Source organism: Acipenser ruthenus, chromosome 41, assembly GCF_902713425.1.
Source record: "Acipenser ruthenus chromosome 41, fAciRut3.2 maternal haplotype, whole genome shotgun sequence".
NCBI lineage: Eukaryota > Metazoa > Chordata > Actinopteri > Acipenseriformes > Acipenseridae > Acipenser > Acipenser ruthenus.
The window spans coordinates 5,974,939-5,993,280 of NC_081229.1; the positions used below are offsets into that span (position 1 = coordinate 5,974,939).

Sequence of the window (18,342 nt, forward strand, 5' to 3'; positions counted from 1 at the left end):
CTAACCACTACTCCACACATAATACACTGAGACACGCCCTGACACACTGAGACACACTGAGACACGCCCTGACACACTGAGACACACTGAGACACGCCCTGACACACTGAGAACGCCCTGACACACTGAGACACACCCTGACACACTGAGACACACTGAGACACACCCTGACACACTGAGACACGCCCTGACACACTGAGACACACCCTGACACACTGAGACATGCCCTGACACACTGAGACACGCCCTGACACACTGAGATACGTCCTGACACACTGAGACACACCCTGACACACTGAGACACACTGAGACACGCCGTGACACACTGAGACACGCCCTGACACACTGAGACACACCCTGACACACTGAGACACACCCTGACACACTGAGACACACCCTGACACACTGAGACACGCCCTGACACACAAACACACATTGACAGAAACAGACACTATAACACATACACATTAATACTGAGACACTCTCACACACTCACACAGAGGTAAAGTCACATACACACAGAGACACACACATGAACGACCATTACAATAAAACACATACTAGCCTCCTATATCCCCGATTAGCCTGAGCAAGCTGTGTGCTTCTGTATGTGAAGTGTTAATTGATCAGGTTTACTGTAAGATAGTCCTAAAGCTCTTCTCTGCTGTGTGTTGCAGTGCTGCCCAGTTTTGACGTTCAGATCCTGCCTCAGACAATGTATTACCACGTGAAGGAAGAGGAGTTCAGCTTCATGATAAGCGTCACGTGAGTCTCCTCTCTCCTCAGCCTAGCCTTGTCTTTGACTAGCGCTTTGATCCACTCCTGGTTTTACTGTGAGTTTGATAAGATTCAGATTCAAATAGATTCTGTTCTTTCGCCTGTCTTCATAGCTCATTCCTTTAAGCCCTGGGATTAGTCACATATAAAAGTGTGAGGCATGTGCACTGACGGCAGTCTATTACAGGTGTGCTGATACTCACACTCCTATTTGGAATTGCCTTTAAGTATTTAATAAATAAATCCATTCATTAATGTGTTCATTTCCAAACAAAAAAGCTGTCCTTCCCTCACCTTTACAATTGCAGTTAATTAAGTAGTGCAGTAAAAACGGCAGTGCTTTGGATTACAGGAAAATCCGCTTCCAATCTGCTTTTACAACACTCAGTGCGGAAGTTCATTAATTGCCATTGATTGGTACACAATTGTAAAGGTGCGGGAAGGACAGCTTCTTACAGGTAAGTAGGAGTATCAGCTGTGATTTCCCGGAGTGGTTTTGCTTGGCTGTGTGTGTTTAGACTGGTCTCTGTTTGTCTCTCAGCTACACGTATGGAGAGAAGGTCAATGGCTCAGCTCACGTCCGCTTTGGCATCATCGACGAAGCCGGAAAGACCACCTTTATGAAAGGACTGGAGCAGAACCAGCAAGTGAGTCTCCACATGTTCAGAAAGATCACAGCTCAGAGAGCAGCAGCTGTGAATTACTGTACACGGTCTTTATTATTTTTACTGTCATCTTATCTTTTAACCATGCTTGCAATCATTCTGAGTGCTTCTTATGAGTGCAAAGCCTCAAATACTGTGTGGGTTTTTTAGAAGTCTGTATTGCTTTGGCTATGAGTTTGGGAGCTGATCTTCAGTTCTAGTTGTCTGCCATAGATATATGTAACATTAGCTAGATCAGCCAAAGTGTCTTTCTAGAAGTAAGAGCCAGCGCCGTCTAGAGTCACTTTGGATCAAGTTTGTTTTGCTGGCAGTACACTAGCTGTGCACTAGATGGTGCTGACGCTTTCAAATACAAAGATTGATCTATCCCGTGTTACATAAGAACATAAGAACATAAGAAAGTTTACAAACGAGAGGAGGCCATTCAGCCCATCTTGCTCGTTTGGTTGTTAGTAGCTTATTGATCCCAGAATCTCATCAGCAGCTTCTTGAAGGATCCCAGGGTGTCAGCTTCAACAACATTACTGGGGAGTTGGTTCCAGACCCTCACAATTCTCTGTGTAAAAAAGTGCCTCCTATTTTCTGTTCTGAATGCCCCTTTATCTAATCTCCATTTATGACCCCTGGTCCTTTTTTCTTTTTTCAAGTCAAAGAAGTCCCCCGGGTTGACATTGTCTATACCTTTTAGGATTTTGAATGTTTGAATCAGATCACCACGTAGTCTTCTTTGTTCAAGACTGAATAGATTCAATTCTTTTAGCCTGTCTGCATACGACATGCCTTTTAAACCTGGGATAATTCTGGTCGCTCTTCTTTGCACTCTTTCTAGAGCAGCAATATCCTTTTTGTAACGAGGTGACCAAAACTGAACACAATATTCTAGGTGAGGTCTTACTAATGCATTGTAGAGTTTTAACATTATTTCCCTTGATTTAAATTCAACACTTCTCACAATATATCCAAGCATCTTGTTAGCCTTTTTTATAGCTTCCCCACATTGTCTAGATGAAGACATTTCTGAGTCAACATAAACTCCTAGGTCTTTTTCATAGTTCCCTTCTTCAATTTCACTATCTCCCATATGATATTTATAATGCACATTTTTATTGCCCGCATGCAATACTTTACACTTTTCTCTATTAAATTTCATTTGCCATGTGTCTGCCCAATTTTGAATGCTGTCTAGATCATTTTGAATGACCTTTGCTGCTTCAACAGTGTTTGCCACTCCTCCTATTTTTGTGTCGTCTGCAAATTTAACGAGTTTGCTTACTATATCAGAGTCTAAATCATTAATGTAGATTAGGAATAGCAGAGGACCTAATACTGATCCCTGTGGTACACCACTGGTTACCTCACTCCATTTCGAGGTTTCTCCTCTAATCAGTACTTTCTGTTTTCTACCTGTTAACCACTCCCTAATCCATGTGCATGCATTTCCTTGAATCCCTACTGCGTTCAGTTTGAGAATTAATCTTTTATGCGGGACTTTGTCAAAAGCTTTCTGGAAATCTAAATAAACCATGTCGTATGCTTTGCAGTTATCCATTTTCAATGTTGCATCCTCAAAAAAGTCAAGTAGGTTAGTTAGACATGATCTCCCTCTCCTAAAACCATGCTGGCTGTCTCTCAGGATACTGTTACCATATAGGTAATTTTCCATTTTGGATCTTATTATAGTTTCCATAAGTTTACATATAATAGAAGTCAGGCTTATTGGTCTGTAGTTACCTGGTTCGGTTTTGTCTCCCTTTTTGTGGATTGGTATTACGTTTGCTATTTTCCAGTCTGTCGGTACAACCCCTGTGTCAAGAGACTGTTGCATATATCTCTGGCAGTCCACTAGAACTGAAGAACTGAACTCGCAGTCAAAGCAACACAGACTGATCAGCACTGCTTCGATTCATAAAATCAGCCCTGAGGAGTGTGTGTCAGAAGCCGTTTTCACTGTGATTTTCAGAACTGAAATCAGTTAAAATTGAAATGTCTCTTGCTGTGCACAGGTGAGGGATGGAGAAGCAAAGTTTAAAATCTCCAGCAGAAACCTGACAGCCAAACTGGGCAAGAGCATGAGCGATCTGGTAGACTTCAGACTCTACATCGCAGTGACTGTCATTGAGACATCAAGTTAGTACCTTCAAAATGCTCTGCATAGGAATCCATCTGACACTGTGAGAGAGGGAGAGGGAGAGAGGAGGGGGAGAGGGAAGATGAGAGAGGAGGAGAAGAGGAGGGAGGAAGAGAGAGAGAGAGGAAGAGAGGGGAACAGGGAGGAAGAGAGGAGAGATGGAGAGGAGGAAGAGAGGGGAGAGGGAGAGGGAGAGAGGAGTGGGAGAGGGAGGATGAGACAGGGAGAGGAAGAGAGGAGGAGGGAGGAAGAGAGAGGAAGAGAGGGGAGTGGGAGAGGAGGAAGAGAGGGGAGGGGGAGAGGGAGAGGGGAACAGTGAGGAAGAGAGGGGAAAGGGAGAGGGAGAGGAGGAAGAGAGGGGAGAGAGAGAGGAGAGGGAGGAGGAGAGGAGGAGGGAGGAAGAGAGGGGAGAGGGAGAGGAGGAAGAGGGAGAGAGGGAGAGAGGAGGGGGAGAGGGAGGGAGAGGAAGAGAGGAGGAGGGAGGAAGAGAGAGAAAGGAAGAGAGGGGAGAGGGAGAGGAGGAAGAGAGGGGAGAGGGAGAGGAGGAAAAGAGGGGAGAGGAAGAGAGGAGGGGGAGAGGGAGGAAGAGAGACAGAGAGGAAGAGAGGAAGAGGGAGGGAGAGAGAGAGGGGAAGAGACGAGGTGAAGAGGGAGAGGAGGAAGAGAGGGGAGAGTGAGAGGAGGGGAGAGAGAGGGGGACTGGGAGGAAGTGGGAAGAGATGGAGACAGAGGGGAGAGGGAGGATGGTGAGGGGGAAGGTGAAGGGGGAGGGGAGGGGAGGGTGATGGGGGAAGGTGAAGGGGGAGAGGGAGGAGGATGAAGGGGGAGAAGGAGCAGGGTGAGGGGTAGAGGTAGGAGGGGAAAGGCAGGTGTCATACAATCAGTCATCACCCCTCTTTCCTCTTGCCCAGGCGGTGAGTTGCAGGAGGCTGATCTGAAGAGCGTGGTGTTTGTGGACTCTCGCCTCAGACTGGACTTGACAAAAACCAAGAAGTTCCTCATCCCCGGAGTGCCATTCAGAGTGTGGGTGAGTGCAGAGGATCATGAGGAGCAGTGTGAGGAGACATGCGCCACAGGGAGATGTGTGAGCTGCAACTACTTTCACTTGTAACCAACCAAAATAAAACTGATCCAAACGTGTTGTTTCTGTGTTTCAGGCGTCTGTCACTTTCGCTGATGGGACCCCAGCATCAGATAAGCTTGTTGAAGTCAGCGTCTCAGACTCAGGACAGAATGTACAGAGAGAGACGTCCAGAACCAACAAAGAGGGGACAGTCGTATTGGACATCAACGTGCCTGGGACTGTCTCCATGCTGGACATCAAGGTGAGACAATCTGCCTCTCGCTTCACGCTGTGCCAGCGCACGAGATTACATATAGACCCCGTGTTGGGTATCTGCTGTAGTTCTGTACAGGGTGTTATAGTGTTATATAGACACCATGCTGGGTATCTGCTGTAGTTCTGTACAGGGTGTTATATAGACACCATGCTGGGTATCTGCTGTAGTTCTGTACAGGGTGTTATAGTGTTATATAGACACCATGCTGGGTATCTGCTGTAGTTCTGTACAGGGTGTTATAGTGTTATATATACACCATGTTGGGTATCTGCTGTAGTTCTGTACAGGGTGTTATAGTGTTATATAGACACCATGCTGGGTATCTGCTGTAGTTCTGTACAGGGTGTTATAGTGTTATGTAGACACCATGGGTAGCTGCTGTAGTTCTGTACAGGGTGTTATATAGACACCATGTTGGGTATCTGCTGTAGTTCTGTACAGGGTGTTATAGTGTTATATAGACACCATGCTGGGTATCTGCTGTAGTTCTGTACAGGGTGTTATAGTGTTATATAGACACCATGCTGGGTATCTGCTGTAGTTCTGTACAGGGTGTTATAGTGTTATATAGACACCATCCTGGGTAGCTGCTGTAGTTCTGTACAGGGTGTTATATAGACACCATGCTGGGTGTCTGCTGTAGTTCTGTACAGGGTGTTATAGTGTTATATAGACACCATGGGTAGCTGCTGTAGTTCTGTACAGGGTGTTATATAGACACCATGTTGGGTATCTGCTGTAGTTCTGTACAGGGTGTTATAGTGTTATATAGACACCATGCTGGGTATCTGCTGTAGTTCTGTACAGGGTGTTATAGTGTTATATAGACACCATGCTGGGTATCTGCTGTAGTTCTGTACAGGGTGTTATAGTGTTATGTAGACACCATGGGTAGCTGCTGTAGTTCTGTACAGGGTGTTATATAGACACCATGCTGGGTATCTGCTGTAGTTCTGTACAGGGTGTTATAGTGTTATATAGACACCATGCTGGGTATCTGCTGTAGTTCTGTACAGGGTGTTATAGTGTTATATAGACACCATGCTGGGTATCTGCTGTAGTTCTGTACAGGGTGTTATAGTGTTATATAGACACCATCCTGGGTAGCTGCTGTAGTTCTGTACAGGGTGTTATATAGACACCATGCTGGGTGTCTGCTGTAGTTCTGTACAGGGTGTTATAGTGTTATATAGACACCATGGGTAGCTGCTGTAGTTCTGTACAGGGTGTTATATAGACACCATGTTGGGTATCTGCTGTAGTTCTGTACAGGGTGTTATAGTGTTATATAGACACCATGCTGGGTATCTGCTGTAGTTCTGTACAGGGTGTTATAGTGTTATATAGACACCATGCTGGGTATCTGCTGTAGTTCTGTACAGGGTGTTATAGTGTTATATAGACACCATGCTGGGTAGCTGCTGTAGTTCTGTACAGGGTGTTATATAGACACCATGCTGGGTAGCTGCTGTAGTTCTGTACAGGGTGTTGTAGTGTTATATAGACACCATGCTGGGTAGCTGCTGTAGTTCTGTACAGGGTGTTATAGTGTTATATAGACACCATGCTGGGTAGCTGTTGTAGTTCTGTACAGGGTGTTATAGTGTTATATAGACACCATGCTGGGTATCTGCTGTAGTTCTGTACAGGGTGTTATAGTGTTATATAGACACCATCCTGGGTAGCTGCTGTAGTTCTGTACAGGGTGTTATAGTGTTATATAGACACCATGCTGGGTAGCTGTTGTAGTTCTGTACAGGGTGTTATAGTGTTATATAGACACCATGCTGGGTAGCTGCTGTAGTTCTGTACAGGGTGTTATAGTGTTATATAGACACCATGCTGGGTAGCTGTTGTAGTTCTGTACAGGGTGTTATAGTGTTATATTGTGTAACACTAATTGGTTTTGCCCCTTTTCCCCAGGCGAGTGTCTCTGACGAAGGCGAGACCAGTCAAGCTCAGATGCAGGCCAGTCTTTATAATTCCCAGTCGAAGAGCTACCTGTATATCAGGGTGCAGAGTGCTGTGATTCAGCCAGGAGAAGGGCTCAAAATCGGTTTCAAAGCAAACCCTAACCAGCTTCCCAGCTCAGGCTTCTTCTACTACATGGTGAGTGAATGTGCCGTGTGCAAACCTGTATCTGAACTGGGAATCCATGTCAAATAATAACTGAGTGAATGTGCCGTGTGCAAACCTGTATCTGAACTGGGAATCCATGTCAAATAATAACTGAGTGAATGTGCTGTGTCTCTGTGTCTCTCCCTCTGTATTTATGCCTGTGTCCCTGTGTCTCTCTCTGTATTTATGCCTGTGTCTCTGTGTCTCTCTTTCTGTAGTAATGCCTGTGTCTCTTTGTCTCTGTGTCTTTCTCTGTATTTATGCCTGTGTCTCTGTGTCTCTCTCTGTATTTATGCCTGTGTCTCTTTGTCTCTGTGTCTCTCTCTGTATTTATGCCTGTGTCTCTGTGTCTCTCTCTGTAGTAATGCCTGTCTCTTTGTCCCTGTGTCTCTCTCTGTATTTATGCCTGTGTCTCTGTGTCTCTCTCTGTAGTAATGCCTGTCTCTTTGTCCCTGTGTCTCTCTCTGTATTTATGCCTGTGTCTCTTTGTCTCTGTGTCTCTCTCTGTATTTATGCCTGTGTCTCTGTGTCTCTCTCTGTAGTAATGCCTGTCTCTTTGTCCCTGTGTCTCTCTCTGTATTTATGCCTGTCTCTTTGTCTCTGTGTCTCTCTCTGTATTTATGCCTGTGTCTCTGTGTCTCTCTCTGTAGTAATGCCTGTCTCTTTGTCCCTGTGTCTCTCTCTGTATTTATGCCTGTGTCTCTGTGTCTCTCTCTGTAGTAATGCCTGTCTCTTTGTCCCTGTGTCTCTCTCTGTATTTATGCCTGTGTCTCTTTGTCTCTGTGTCTCTCTCTGTATTTATGCCTGTGTCTCTGTGTCTCTCTCTGTAGTAATGCCTGTCTCTTTGTCCCTGTGTCTCTCTCTGTATTTATGCCTGTGTCTCTGTGTCTCTCTCTGTAGTAATGCCTGTCTCTTTGTCCCTGTGTCTCTCTCTGTATTTATGCCTGTGTCTCTTTGTCTCTGTGTCTCTCTCTGTATTTATGCCTGTGTCTCTGTGTCTCTCTCTGTAGTAATGCCTGTCTCTTTGTCCCTGTGTCTCTCTCTGTATTTATGCCTGTCTCTTTGTCTCTGTGTCTCTCTCTGTATTTATGCCTGTGTCTCTGTGTCTCTCTCTGTATTTATGCCTGTGTCTCTTTGTCTCTGTGTCTCTCTCTGTATTTATGCCTGTGTCTCTGTGTCTCTCTCTGTAGTAATGCCTGTCTCTTTGTCCCTGTGTCTCTCTCTGTATTTATGCCTGTGTCTCTGTGTCTCTCTCTGTAGTAATGCCTGTCTCTTTGTCCCTGTGTCTCTCTCTGTATTTATGCCTGTGTCTCTTTGTCTCTGTGTCTCTCTCTGTATTTATGCCTGTGTCTCTGTGTCTCTCTCTGTAGTAATGCCTGTCTCTTTGTCCCTGTGTCTCTCTCTGTATTTATGCCTGTGTCTCTTTGTCTCTGTGTCTCTCTCTGTATTTATGCCTGTGTCTCTCTCTGTAGTAATGCCTGTGTCTCTGTGTCTCTCTCTGTATTTATGCCTGTCTCTTTGTCTCTGTGTCTCTCTCTGTAGTAATGCTTGTGTCTCTGTGTATCTCTCTGTAGTAATGCCTGTGTCTCTGTGTCTCTCTCTGTATTTATGCCTGTGTCTCTTTGTCTCTGTGTCTCTCTCTGTAGTAATGCCTGTGTCTCTGTGTCTCTCTCTGTATTTATGCCTGTGTCTCTTTGTCTCTGTGTCTCTCTCTGTATTTATGCCTGTGTCTCTGTGTCTCTCTCTGTAGCGATGCTTGTGTCTCTTTGTCTCTGTGTCTCTCTCTGTATTAATGCCCGTCTCTCTGTGTCCCTGTTTCTCTCTCTCAGCTGGTCAGCAGGGGACAGATCTCTCGACTGGGTAAGCTCCAGCTCTCAAATTTAGCTGAGGTCAGTGAGACGGTGACCCCTGACCTCATTCCCTCATTCCGGATCGTTGGGTTTTACTTCACAGCCAATCACGAGCTGGTGGCGGACTCTGTGTGGGTGGACGTGCAGGACACCTGCGAGGGGACGGTGAGTCGGGCTTCACAGCCTGTGCGGGGGTGTCAGTATGCATCTGTCCAGAGAACCATTTGTCTGATTGTGATGAAACTTGGTCTCGACCTTCTTCAGAACAAGTTACTGAGGATTAGAATCTGGAGGTGTATGGAGGCTGTCTGTGTCTGTCAGTCACATTTTCCCATTTACACACTGTCAGAGTGACCTATTCTTTCAAATGTATGATACTGACTGATCTCTTTCTCTCTTTCCCACATTCTCTCTCCATTTCATCTACTCTCCCTCTCACCCCCTCTCTCCTCCTTCTCTATATCTTCCTCTCTGCCTCTCCCTCCCTGCCCCTCTCTCTCCCTTCTCTATCTCTCCCTCTTTCCCTTCTCTCTGTCTCCCTCTCTCCCTCTCCCTCCACCTCCTCCCCTTCTCTATCTCTCCCTCCCCCTCCCCTCTCTCCCTCCCTCCCCCTCCTCTCTCCCCTTCTCTCCCTCCCCTCTCTCCCTCTCCCTCCCCCTCCCCTCTCCTTCCCTTCTCTATCTCTCCCTCTCTCCCTCCCACTCCCCTCTCTCTCAGCTGGCGGTGAAGGCAGATAAGGGCATTTACTCCCCCGGAAACACGATGAAGGTGACCCTGCACACAGGAGCAGATGCCCCAAGAGTGGCCTTGCTGGCCGTGGACACTGCCATGTATGCACTGAACAGGGACAACAGAGTCACCTCCAGAAAGGTAAGACAGGTTCACACAATCAACACAGGCAGCAGAGTCACCTCCAGAAAGGGAAGACATGTTTACGCACGTTGGGACACGGAGAACCTTATAAAAAAATGTACTATAAAAAACTTTTCTGTTCCATGAATTGAATGATAAAAGTGAACTGCAGTGATATATTTTAAGATACAACTATGAATGAGGACATTTTTACACCCCAAACAAACACCAAAAAACTAGCTCTCGTAACAACAACAGTGTCGTTGCTCCTGTGCATCAGAGTAGTAGGCCCGCGCGCTGGTATTGCTCAAACCTGAAGTTAATAAAACATGGCTAGGCAATGGTCACCATGCAGCTCCTGACACCGACAATAAGGCACGAAACCTGCAAGCAGATGAGAACTTGAAGCAGAAATGGAAGCTGCTGTTATCAAGAAACAAAAATGCTATCCCTCTTCCTTAATTATAAGACCTGGTACTTTTTAATTACAGATGAACCCTGACGTATTTAAATGTGTTTGTGCTCATTCTCATAACAGAGTTCATCAATCACTCAAATACTGTGTTGCTTTGACTGTGAGCTCAGGAGCTGCTCTTCAGTTCCAGTTGCTGCAATAGACAAATATAACCGTTCAATCCAGCGCCATCTAGTGATCAGCCACTTTGGATCAAGTTAGCTTTGCTGGAAATACACTAGCTGTGCACTAGATGGTGCTGGTGCTTACTAATATAAAGACTGATCTAGCCTGTGTTACATGTGTCTATGGCATGCAACTAGAACTAAAGAACATAAGAACAGAAGAAAGTTTACAAACGAGAGGAGGCCATTCAGCCCATCTTGCTCGTTTGGTTGTTAGTAGCTTATTGATCCCAGAATCTCATCAAGCAGCTTCTTGAAGGATCCCAGGGTGTCAGCTTCAACAACATTACTGGGGAGTTGGTTCCAGACCCTCACAATTCTCTGTGTAAAGAGTCATTAACTTTAACACTCTGACCCCTAGTGAATGTGTGCTGTGCTTTACCATGTGGTATTTCTTACTGATGTATTTCTTATACCCACTAGGGGGCAAAATGTTGGGGGGGAGGTTAGTAATGGTTCCAGTCCGATGTGCCTGAAGTAGTTTAGACATGATTCTGTGAGCTCTACAGAGGCCACGGGCTTTGCTTAAAACTGTTTAAAAAGGCCCCAGGATGTGACGAGTGAACCAGAAAATCACACAAAGCTGAACACATGAACACTCTTTCAGCTGCTCTCTCTTATCAATTCTGCTCCTCAGGTTTTCGCTGCTATGAACTCCTATGACATTGGCTGTTCGTTTGGGGGCGGGGCTGACAACGTGGGCGTGTTCAACGATGCAGGGCTCAGCTTTATAACCAATCAGGTCACTTCTCAGATGAGAAAAGGTAAACTTGGCCCAGCCTCTTTTTCTAATGTACAGTTTTATGAAAATGTTGCTTAATTGTCCTATTATTTGTGGAAACAGAGTTAGGGAATCATACAAGACACATATAATATGGTATTCAAAAGAAGTTAAAGACTGTTTTTCCGCTTACTAGGATATGTACAGTCATTCTGAGGGGTTCTGGGTTCTGTTGCTCCTCCAGTATTGGATTCTTATCATGTTTCTCTAAATCAGTCTTTACCCGCTTTGAACTTGCCTGGAGATTCCTATGTGCCAGGCACTGAACAGCATTCCTCCTTCTATTCAAATCATGTGATAGTGTGACTTAATCTATGTGTATACAGACAGAGAGAGTGGGTGGGGCTGGCAGAACTTAAACGTCACACTGGCACACTGGCACTTAGGACTCTGAGGGGACATCAATTACGGTTGCACATCCTCCATTTGTTTGGTGCACCTGTAAATAATGCAGAGGCAAAAACAGTCCTAGAGAATGATACAGAGCACACACAACAGTGTTAAACACAGTAGAGAATGATACAGAGCACACACAACAGTGTTAAACACAATAGAGAATGATACAGAACACACACAACACTGTGTTAAACACAATAGAGAATGATACAGAACACACACAACAGTGTTAAACTCAATAGAGAATGATACAGAACACACACAACACTGTGTTAAACACAGTAGAGAATGATACAGAGCACACACAACAGTGTTAAACACAATAGAGAATGATACAGAGCACACACAACAGTGTTAAACACAATAGAGAATGATACAGAACACACACAACACTGTGTTAAACACAATAGAGAATGATACAGAACACACACAACAGTGTTAAACACAATAGAGAATGATACAGAACACACACAACACTGTGTTAAACACAATAGAGAATGATACAGAACACACACAACAGTGTTAAACACAATAGAGAATGATACAGAGCACACACAACAGTGTTAAATACAATAGAGAATGATACAGAGCACACACAACAGTGTTAAACACAATAGAGAATGATACAGAACACACACAACAGTGTTAAACACAATAGAGAATGATACAGAGCACAAAACACTGTGTTAAACACAATAGCGAATGATACAGAGCACACACAACACTGTGTTAAACACAATATAGAATGATACAGAACACACACAACACTGTGTTAAACACAATAGAGAATGATACAGAACACACACAGCACTGTTAAACACAGTAGAGAATGATACAGAACACACACAACACTGTGTTAAACACAATATAGAATGATACAGAACACACACAACACTGTGTTAAACACAATAGAGAATGATACAGAACACACACAGCACTGTTAAACACAATAGAGAATGATACAGAACACACACAACACTGTGTTAAAGAGGGAGGCAGGTAATATGAGGAGAGTGTGGGTGGTATTATGCAGCCCCTGTAAGATCTCAATGCTGGAGCTCTTTTGCTCTGATTTCTTCCAGGTTTTGCCTGTGACACTGGATTTAGAAGACAGACCCGATCGCTGGACATACAGGCTAAGATTGTGTCCAAAGGTACTTCTGCAATGCACTCTCCCCCTCACGATCTCTCACTCACACTCTCCCCCCTTCATCTCTCTCACACTCTCCCCCCTTCGTCTCTCTCACACTCTCCCCCCTTCGTCTCTCTCACACTCTCCCCCCTTCATCTCTCTCACACTCTCCCCCCTTCGTCTCTCTCACACTCTCCCCCCTTCGTCTCTCTCACACTCTCCCCCCTTCGTCTCTCTCACACTCTCCCCCTCACGATCTCTCACTCACACTCTCCCCCCTTCATCTCTCTCACACTCTCCCCCCTTCGTCTCTCTCACACTCTCCCCCCTTCGTCTCTATCACACTCTCCCCCCTTCGTCTCTCTCACACTCTCCCCCTTCATCTCTCTCACACTCTCCCCCCTTCGTCTCTCTCACACTCTCCCCCCTTCGTCTCTCACTCTCCCCCCTTCATCTCTCTCTCACTCTCCCCCCTTCGTCTCTCTCACACTCTCCCCCCTTCGTCTCTCTCACACTCTCCCCCCTTCGTCTCTCTCACACTCTCCCCCCTTCATCTCTCTCACACTCTCCCCCCTTTGTCTCTCTCACACTCTCCCCCCTTCGTCTCTCTCACTCTCCCCCCTTCGTCTCTCTCACACTCTCCCCCCTTCGTCTCTCACTCTCCCCCCTTCATCTCTCTCTCACTCTCCCCCCTTCGTCTCTCTCACACTCTCCCCCCTTCGTCTCTCTCACACTCTCCCCCCTTCGTCTCTCTCACACTCTCCCCCCTTCATCTCTCTCACACTCTCCCCCCTTTGTCTCTCTCACACTCTCCCCCCTTCGTCTCTCTCACTCTCCCCCCTTCGTCTCTCTCACACTCTCCCCCCTTCGTCTCTCTCACACTCTCCCCCCTTCATCTCTCTCTCTCTCCCTCTCCCTCTCTCTCTCACTCACACTCTCCCCCTCCCCCTCTCTCTCACACTCTCCCCCTCACTCTCCCTCTCTCCCTCTCCCTCTCTCTCTCACACACTCTCCCCCTCCCCCTCTCTTTCACTCTCCCTCTCCCCCCTCTCTATCTTACTCTCCCCCTCCCCCTCTCTCACACACACTCTCCCTGCCTCACTCTCACTCTCCCCCTCCCCCTATCTCTCTCACACTCTCCCCCTTCCCCTCTCTCTCTCACTCTCTCTCTCACACACACACTCTCCCGCCCCCTCTCTCTCTCACACTCTCCCACCTCACTCTCACTCTCCCCTCTCCCCCTCTCTCTCTCACTCTCCCCCTCCCCTCTCTCTCTCTCACACACACTCTTCCCCCTCCCCTCTCTCTCTCACACTCTCCCCCATCCCCCTCACTCTCCCCCTCACTCTCACTCTCCCCTCCCTCTCTCACACTCACACTCTCTCCCTCTCCTTCTATCCTTCTCCCCTCTCCCCACTCAGTCTCCTCTGTCTCTCACTCTCTCTCCTTCCTACATTATTTTTGCTATTGCACTTTGCTGTTCTTTACCATGCTGTCACTGTGCGTTATTACACTTTATATTGCTTTACCATGCTGTCACTGTGCTTTACCATGCTTTCACTGTGCGTTATCACACTTTGCTGTGCTTTAACATGCTGTCACTGTGCTTTATCACACTTTACTGTGCTTTTACTATGGTGCACTTTTATAAGGCTCTCCCCCTCTCTCCACAGTCAACGAGTACACTGATGACAAGCTGAAGCGTTGCTGTAAGGACGGCTTCACACTGCTCCCCATGAAGAGCACATGTAAGCAGAGAGCCAATCGTGTGAGGAGGAGGCGGAGCCAGCAGTGCAGTCAGGTGTTCCTGGAATGCTGCCTCAAGGGGGAGGAGCTCAGGAAGAAGCAGCGAAACCAGCAGCAGCTGAAAGGCGTGGCTCGCAGTGAGTGACATCACACAATTCCGCATTGTGTTGCTGTTCACATTCTCCAGTAAAATATTAAAGTGATTGTAGTTGAAAAAAACTATTCCATAAATCTTGTTGTGCACTTCCATTTGCTACATATGTCTCAGATGTGCAGTTTTGAAAGCACCACATGAATTGGTGTATGTATTTTCATTGGAATATCTGGTACCTCAGTAGGTTAAAGAAAATTCTCCCGTTCCGTGCCTTACTGGCAGGAAATCTGTTACACGTTCTCTTCCTCGGTCCCACAGCTGTGTCCTCTGGGTTACTGGCTGCAGGTCACTCAATGGGGTGGCTAATATAAGAAGCATTGAAAGAGGGTGGAGACAATTATAAACACCAGGCGACCCAGGAAGTGCAACAATATATGAAAGCATGCTTTGCAAACCAGAGATTTCATTAACCTAGTATAGTACCTGATGTTTCAAAATAAGAATCCACATTTTCCTATGGGCTGTGTAGAGCATGTAAGATCGATTGAGTTATTCTGTGAGCTGCTGCTGTAGTTCTGTTGAGGGTTTTATAGTGTTATTCCACCAGCAGTGCCCTGTGTACAGTATAGGATATTGGGATAGTGACTCTCTCTCTCTCTCTCTCTCTCTCTCTCTCTCTCTCTCTCTCTCTCTCTCTCTCTCTCTCTCTCTCTCTCTCTCTCTCTCTCTCTCTCTCTCTCTCTCTCTCAGGCACTTTGGAGGAAGAAGATGATTTCTTGGACGAAAGTTACTCCTCTCCTCGTCAATTCTTCCCTCGCAGCTGGATGTGGGACATAGTGGACACGACCAAGGGCAAAATGTGAGGCCGCTCTGCATCTCGCTCAATTTCAAACAAGCCTGTCAATTCAAAACCAGAGCTATCGGTGAACGAATCAGTGCCGTAGATCAGCAGTATGTACAGAGCAGGAGAGAGTAACAATGACATTCACAATTGCATAAGCAGTGCTTGAGCTGTATGTAGTAATGTAAGTGTGACTCTCGGACAGATGAACTAGCTTAACCCTTTGAGGTCCATTTGTTCTGCTCCTGCCAGGCTCGTCACGTCCAATTGATTTTACACGCACTGTTTAAAAGTCATTTTATTCACAGTAAAGAAGGTTCACAACACACTGCATACACTCAGCACTGCGTCTCCAGCCCCGCCCCGCCACGTGCTCGCTGTATTTATCACATACCACTTCTGAGTCGTACACACTGATTAATCATCTCCTGATCACTCCATTTATCACCACAATCCAAGTCATTATTTTATTCCTATAACTAGGGGTCTACTAAAATCACGGTAAATTTAAGTATTTTTCACGGGGATGTTGCGGAATAAAATTAGGATTTTGTGGACATGTTTAAACATTAAATAAACCTAAGTAGACAGTATTTCAGAACACTATAAAGCTGAAAAATAGTGGTACTTGCTTCCTTACTAAAACAGAGTGCTGGCATTTGTTAAAGGCGAGTATGCAGCATTCCCCTGCAGTTGACTTGTCTATACATTGAGACTGCACGTCTGCATCCACTGAATTGGTTGGAAGTTCAGGCAAAGCTTTGCCAAGTTATACAGATGTGGAAATCGATTAGAAACAGCCCAAAAACTCGGTTACACAAGGGCATCTGGCATACTTTAATAAAGTCAATGTAAGCAGCACGTTCGTTGTCATGTTATTTGTCCCATCCAATAATTTATTTTATTAGTACCGAGTCAAAACAAAGAAGACGTGGCTATTCGGGTCTAAAATTCCAATTGTAAGCAGCAGGTTGAAGCGAGGTGGCTGTGCTGGATCGTTTTAGTACTGATTTAACTTGCAGACAGGAATACTTTTTGTCTGCACTGACTTTCCAGTTTGGTTTCTGAAAGCTGTTTATTTTACGTTCTGTTCAGCAGCCTCTGTAGAAGCATTTTGTTTAATGTGTGATTCTGAAGCTAAATAGCGATCAATCGTATTTTCTTCAAATACACATTGAAATGGAAAACAATGACCTCAGTCTGCATGTAGTTTATTTGGGAAATATCCTGAAACGATCATCAGCCGAAATATACTTTGCTTTTTTGTCGTCCATTTCTACTATTTTACCTCCAATGCTGAAAACTAGATTTTAGCAACCTAAATCAAAACAATGCAGCACCAACTTTGTCCCGCCCCCTCCTGCACAGTACAGGTGACATAAAAGCAGTAAAGACGCACTGATAGGCTGATTAAAACTTTGTTATTTGAATAGTAAATAAGAACGTTAACTGCTTTGGAGAATTTCTTTTGTAAATGTTACTTGTGGACGTTTTTTGTTTGTTTGTTTTTTGCTTAAGTGCAGTGCACACGGGACAGAGAAGGAATCAAAAAGGGCTATCTAAGGAAGACACGTAGTTTGCGTCGCTTGCGTTGTGCAGTAGTTCATTTAAACGAGGTTTCTTTTTCCCTCTTTACTTGTTTGTATGCATTGGCCCCTAAGAGGTGAATTTCGCGGTGACCCCTCAATTTCACGATTTCAGATTTAGATAGGTCCCTACTTATAACATCTCAAAAAGCTTGGCAAATGTCCCTGAAGTTCTTTGAGCGCTCGATGCAGAAGCAGCTATCTTGGTTGTTTATGTCTGTGTTATGTCTATGGTGAAGGGACTATGCATGTTGCTTAGATCCGCCTCCATTTTTTCCAGATTTTTCCGTGTTCTCGGCATTGAAAGCTTTTCTCGACTTTTTTCAGAGAATAACCGACAATGGACCTGTGAATGACGATGCCATTTTGATGATGTGGGACAGGGTCCGACATTGACCAGAAAGGGGATTTAGCAATATCTGACCTGGTCTGACACAGGCCCGCAAGGAGTTAACTAAACACTGTCAATACTAGTACTGTTGTACTGGGATTTCTTTATATTTACACATGCTCAATATTTCTGCACATCTACTCCGTTGTGTTTGGATTTGTCATGCCAATGAAATCCATTTGAATTGGAGTTTTAGTTTGAATTGGAGTTTGAGTTTGAATTTAATTTGAATTTGAGTTTTAGTTTGAATTGGAGTTTGAGTTTGAATTTAATTTGAATTTGAGTTTTAGTTTGAATTTGAGTTTGAGTTTGAATTTGAGTTTGAGTTTGAATTTAATTTGAATTTGAGTTTTAGTTTGAATTGGAGTTTGAGTTTGAATTTAATTTGAATTTGAGTTTTAGTTTGAATTGGAGTTTGAGTTTGAATTGGAGTTTGAGTTTGAATTGGAGTTTGATTTGAATTGGAGTTTGAGTTTGAATTGGAGTTTGATTTGAATTGGAGTTTGATTTGAATTGGAGTTTGAGTTTGATTTAGAGTTTGATTTGAATTTTTGCATGTCTCTGTGCCTCAGGTTTCAAAAGCCTATCCCGGACTCCATCACCACCTGGGAGATCCAAGCCATCAGCTTCTCTCCTACAAAAGGCAAGTCCATCTTAATTCGCAAATCTCTCCTCTTTCCTGTCTCCTCCTGTCCCATCTTAGAGTTCCCCATAGTGAAAGCACAGCAAAGTGTAATAAAGAACAGTGAAAGCATGGTAAAGCATAAGCAAGTGTAGTAAAACAAAGTGAAAGCATGGTAAAGCATAGGTAAGCATTGTAGAGACCAGCATTGCCAAACCATGGTAAACTATAGTCAGTGCGATGTATAACCATAGGCGCCTGACCAATAGGGTAGAGGGGGCACGTGCCCCCCCCCTTTTTAAAAGGTTTAAAATGAAGTAAAAAATGGAGGCATTCAGAGGATGCCACATTACACTGATATTAAGGGCCACATTATATTGATAG

General features: G+C 45.1%; 1 protein-coding gene across 1 annotated transcript in view; it reads left to right on the forward strand.

Moving 5' to 3' along the window:
* The window catches only part of LOC117433774 (complement C4), a 62,422-nt gene that overhangs the window by 10,786 nt on the left and 33,294 nt on the right, over window positions 1-18,342 (forward strand). Inside the window, exons 7-19 of the mRNA XM_059010872.1 lie at window positions 678-765; window positions 1,319-1,424; window positions 3,446-3,569; window positions 4,482-4,597; window positions 4,728-4,895; window positions 6,834-7,019; window positions 8,858-9,043; window positions 9,596-9,748; window positions 11,007-11,133; window positions 12,629-12,700; window positions 14,352-14,561; window positions 15,269-15,377; window positions 17,909-17,979. Of these exons, the coding sequence (XP_058866855.1) occupies window positions 678-765; window positions 1,319-1,424; window positions 3,446-3,569; window positions 4,482-4,597; window positions 4,728-4,895; window positions 6,834-7,019; window positions 8,858-9,043; window positions 9,596-9,748; window positions 11,007-11,133; window positions 12,629-12,700; window positions 14,352-14,561; window positions 15,269-15,377; window positions 17,909-17,979 (1,716 nt within the window). The remainder of the gene's footprint in view (window positions 1-677; window positions 766-1,318; window positions 1,425-3,445; window positions 3,570-4,481; window positions 4,598-4,727; window positions 4,896-6,833; window positions 7,020-8,857; window positions 9,044-9,595; window positions 9,749-11,006; window positions 11,134-12,628; window positions 12,701-14,351; window positions 14,562-15,268; window positions 15,378-17,908; window positions 17,980-18,342) is intronic.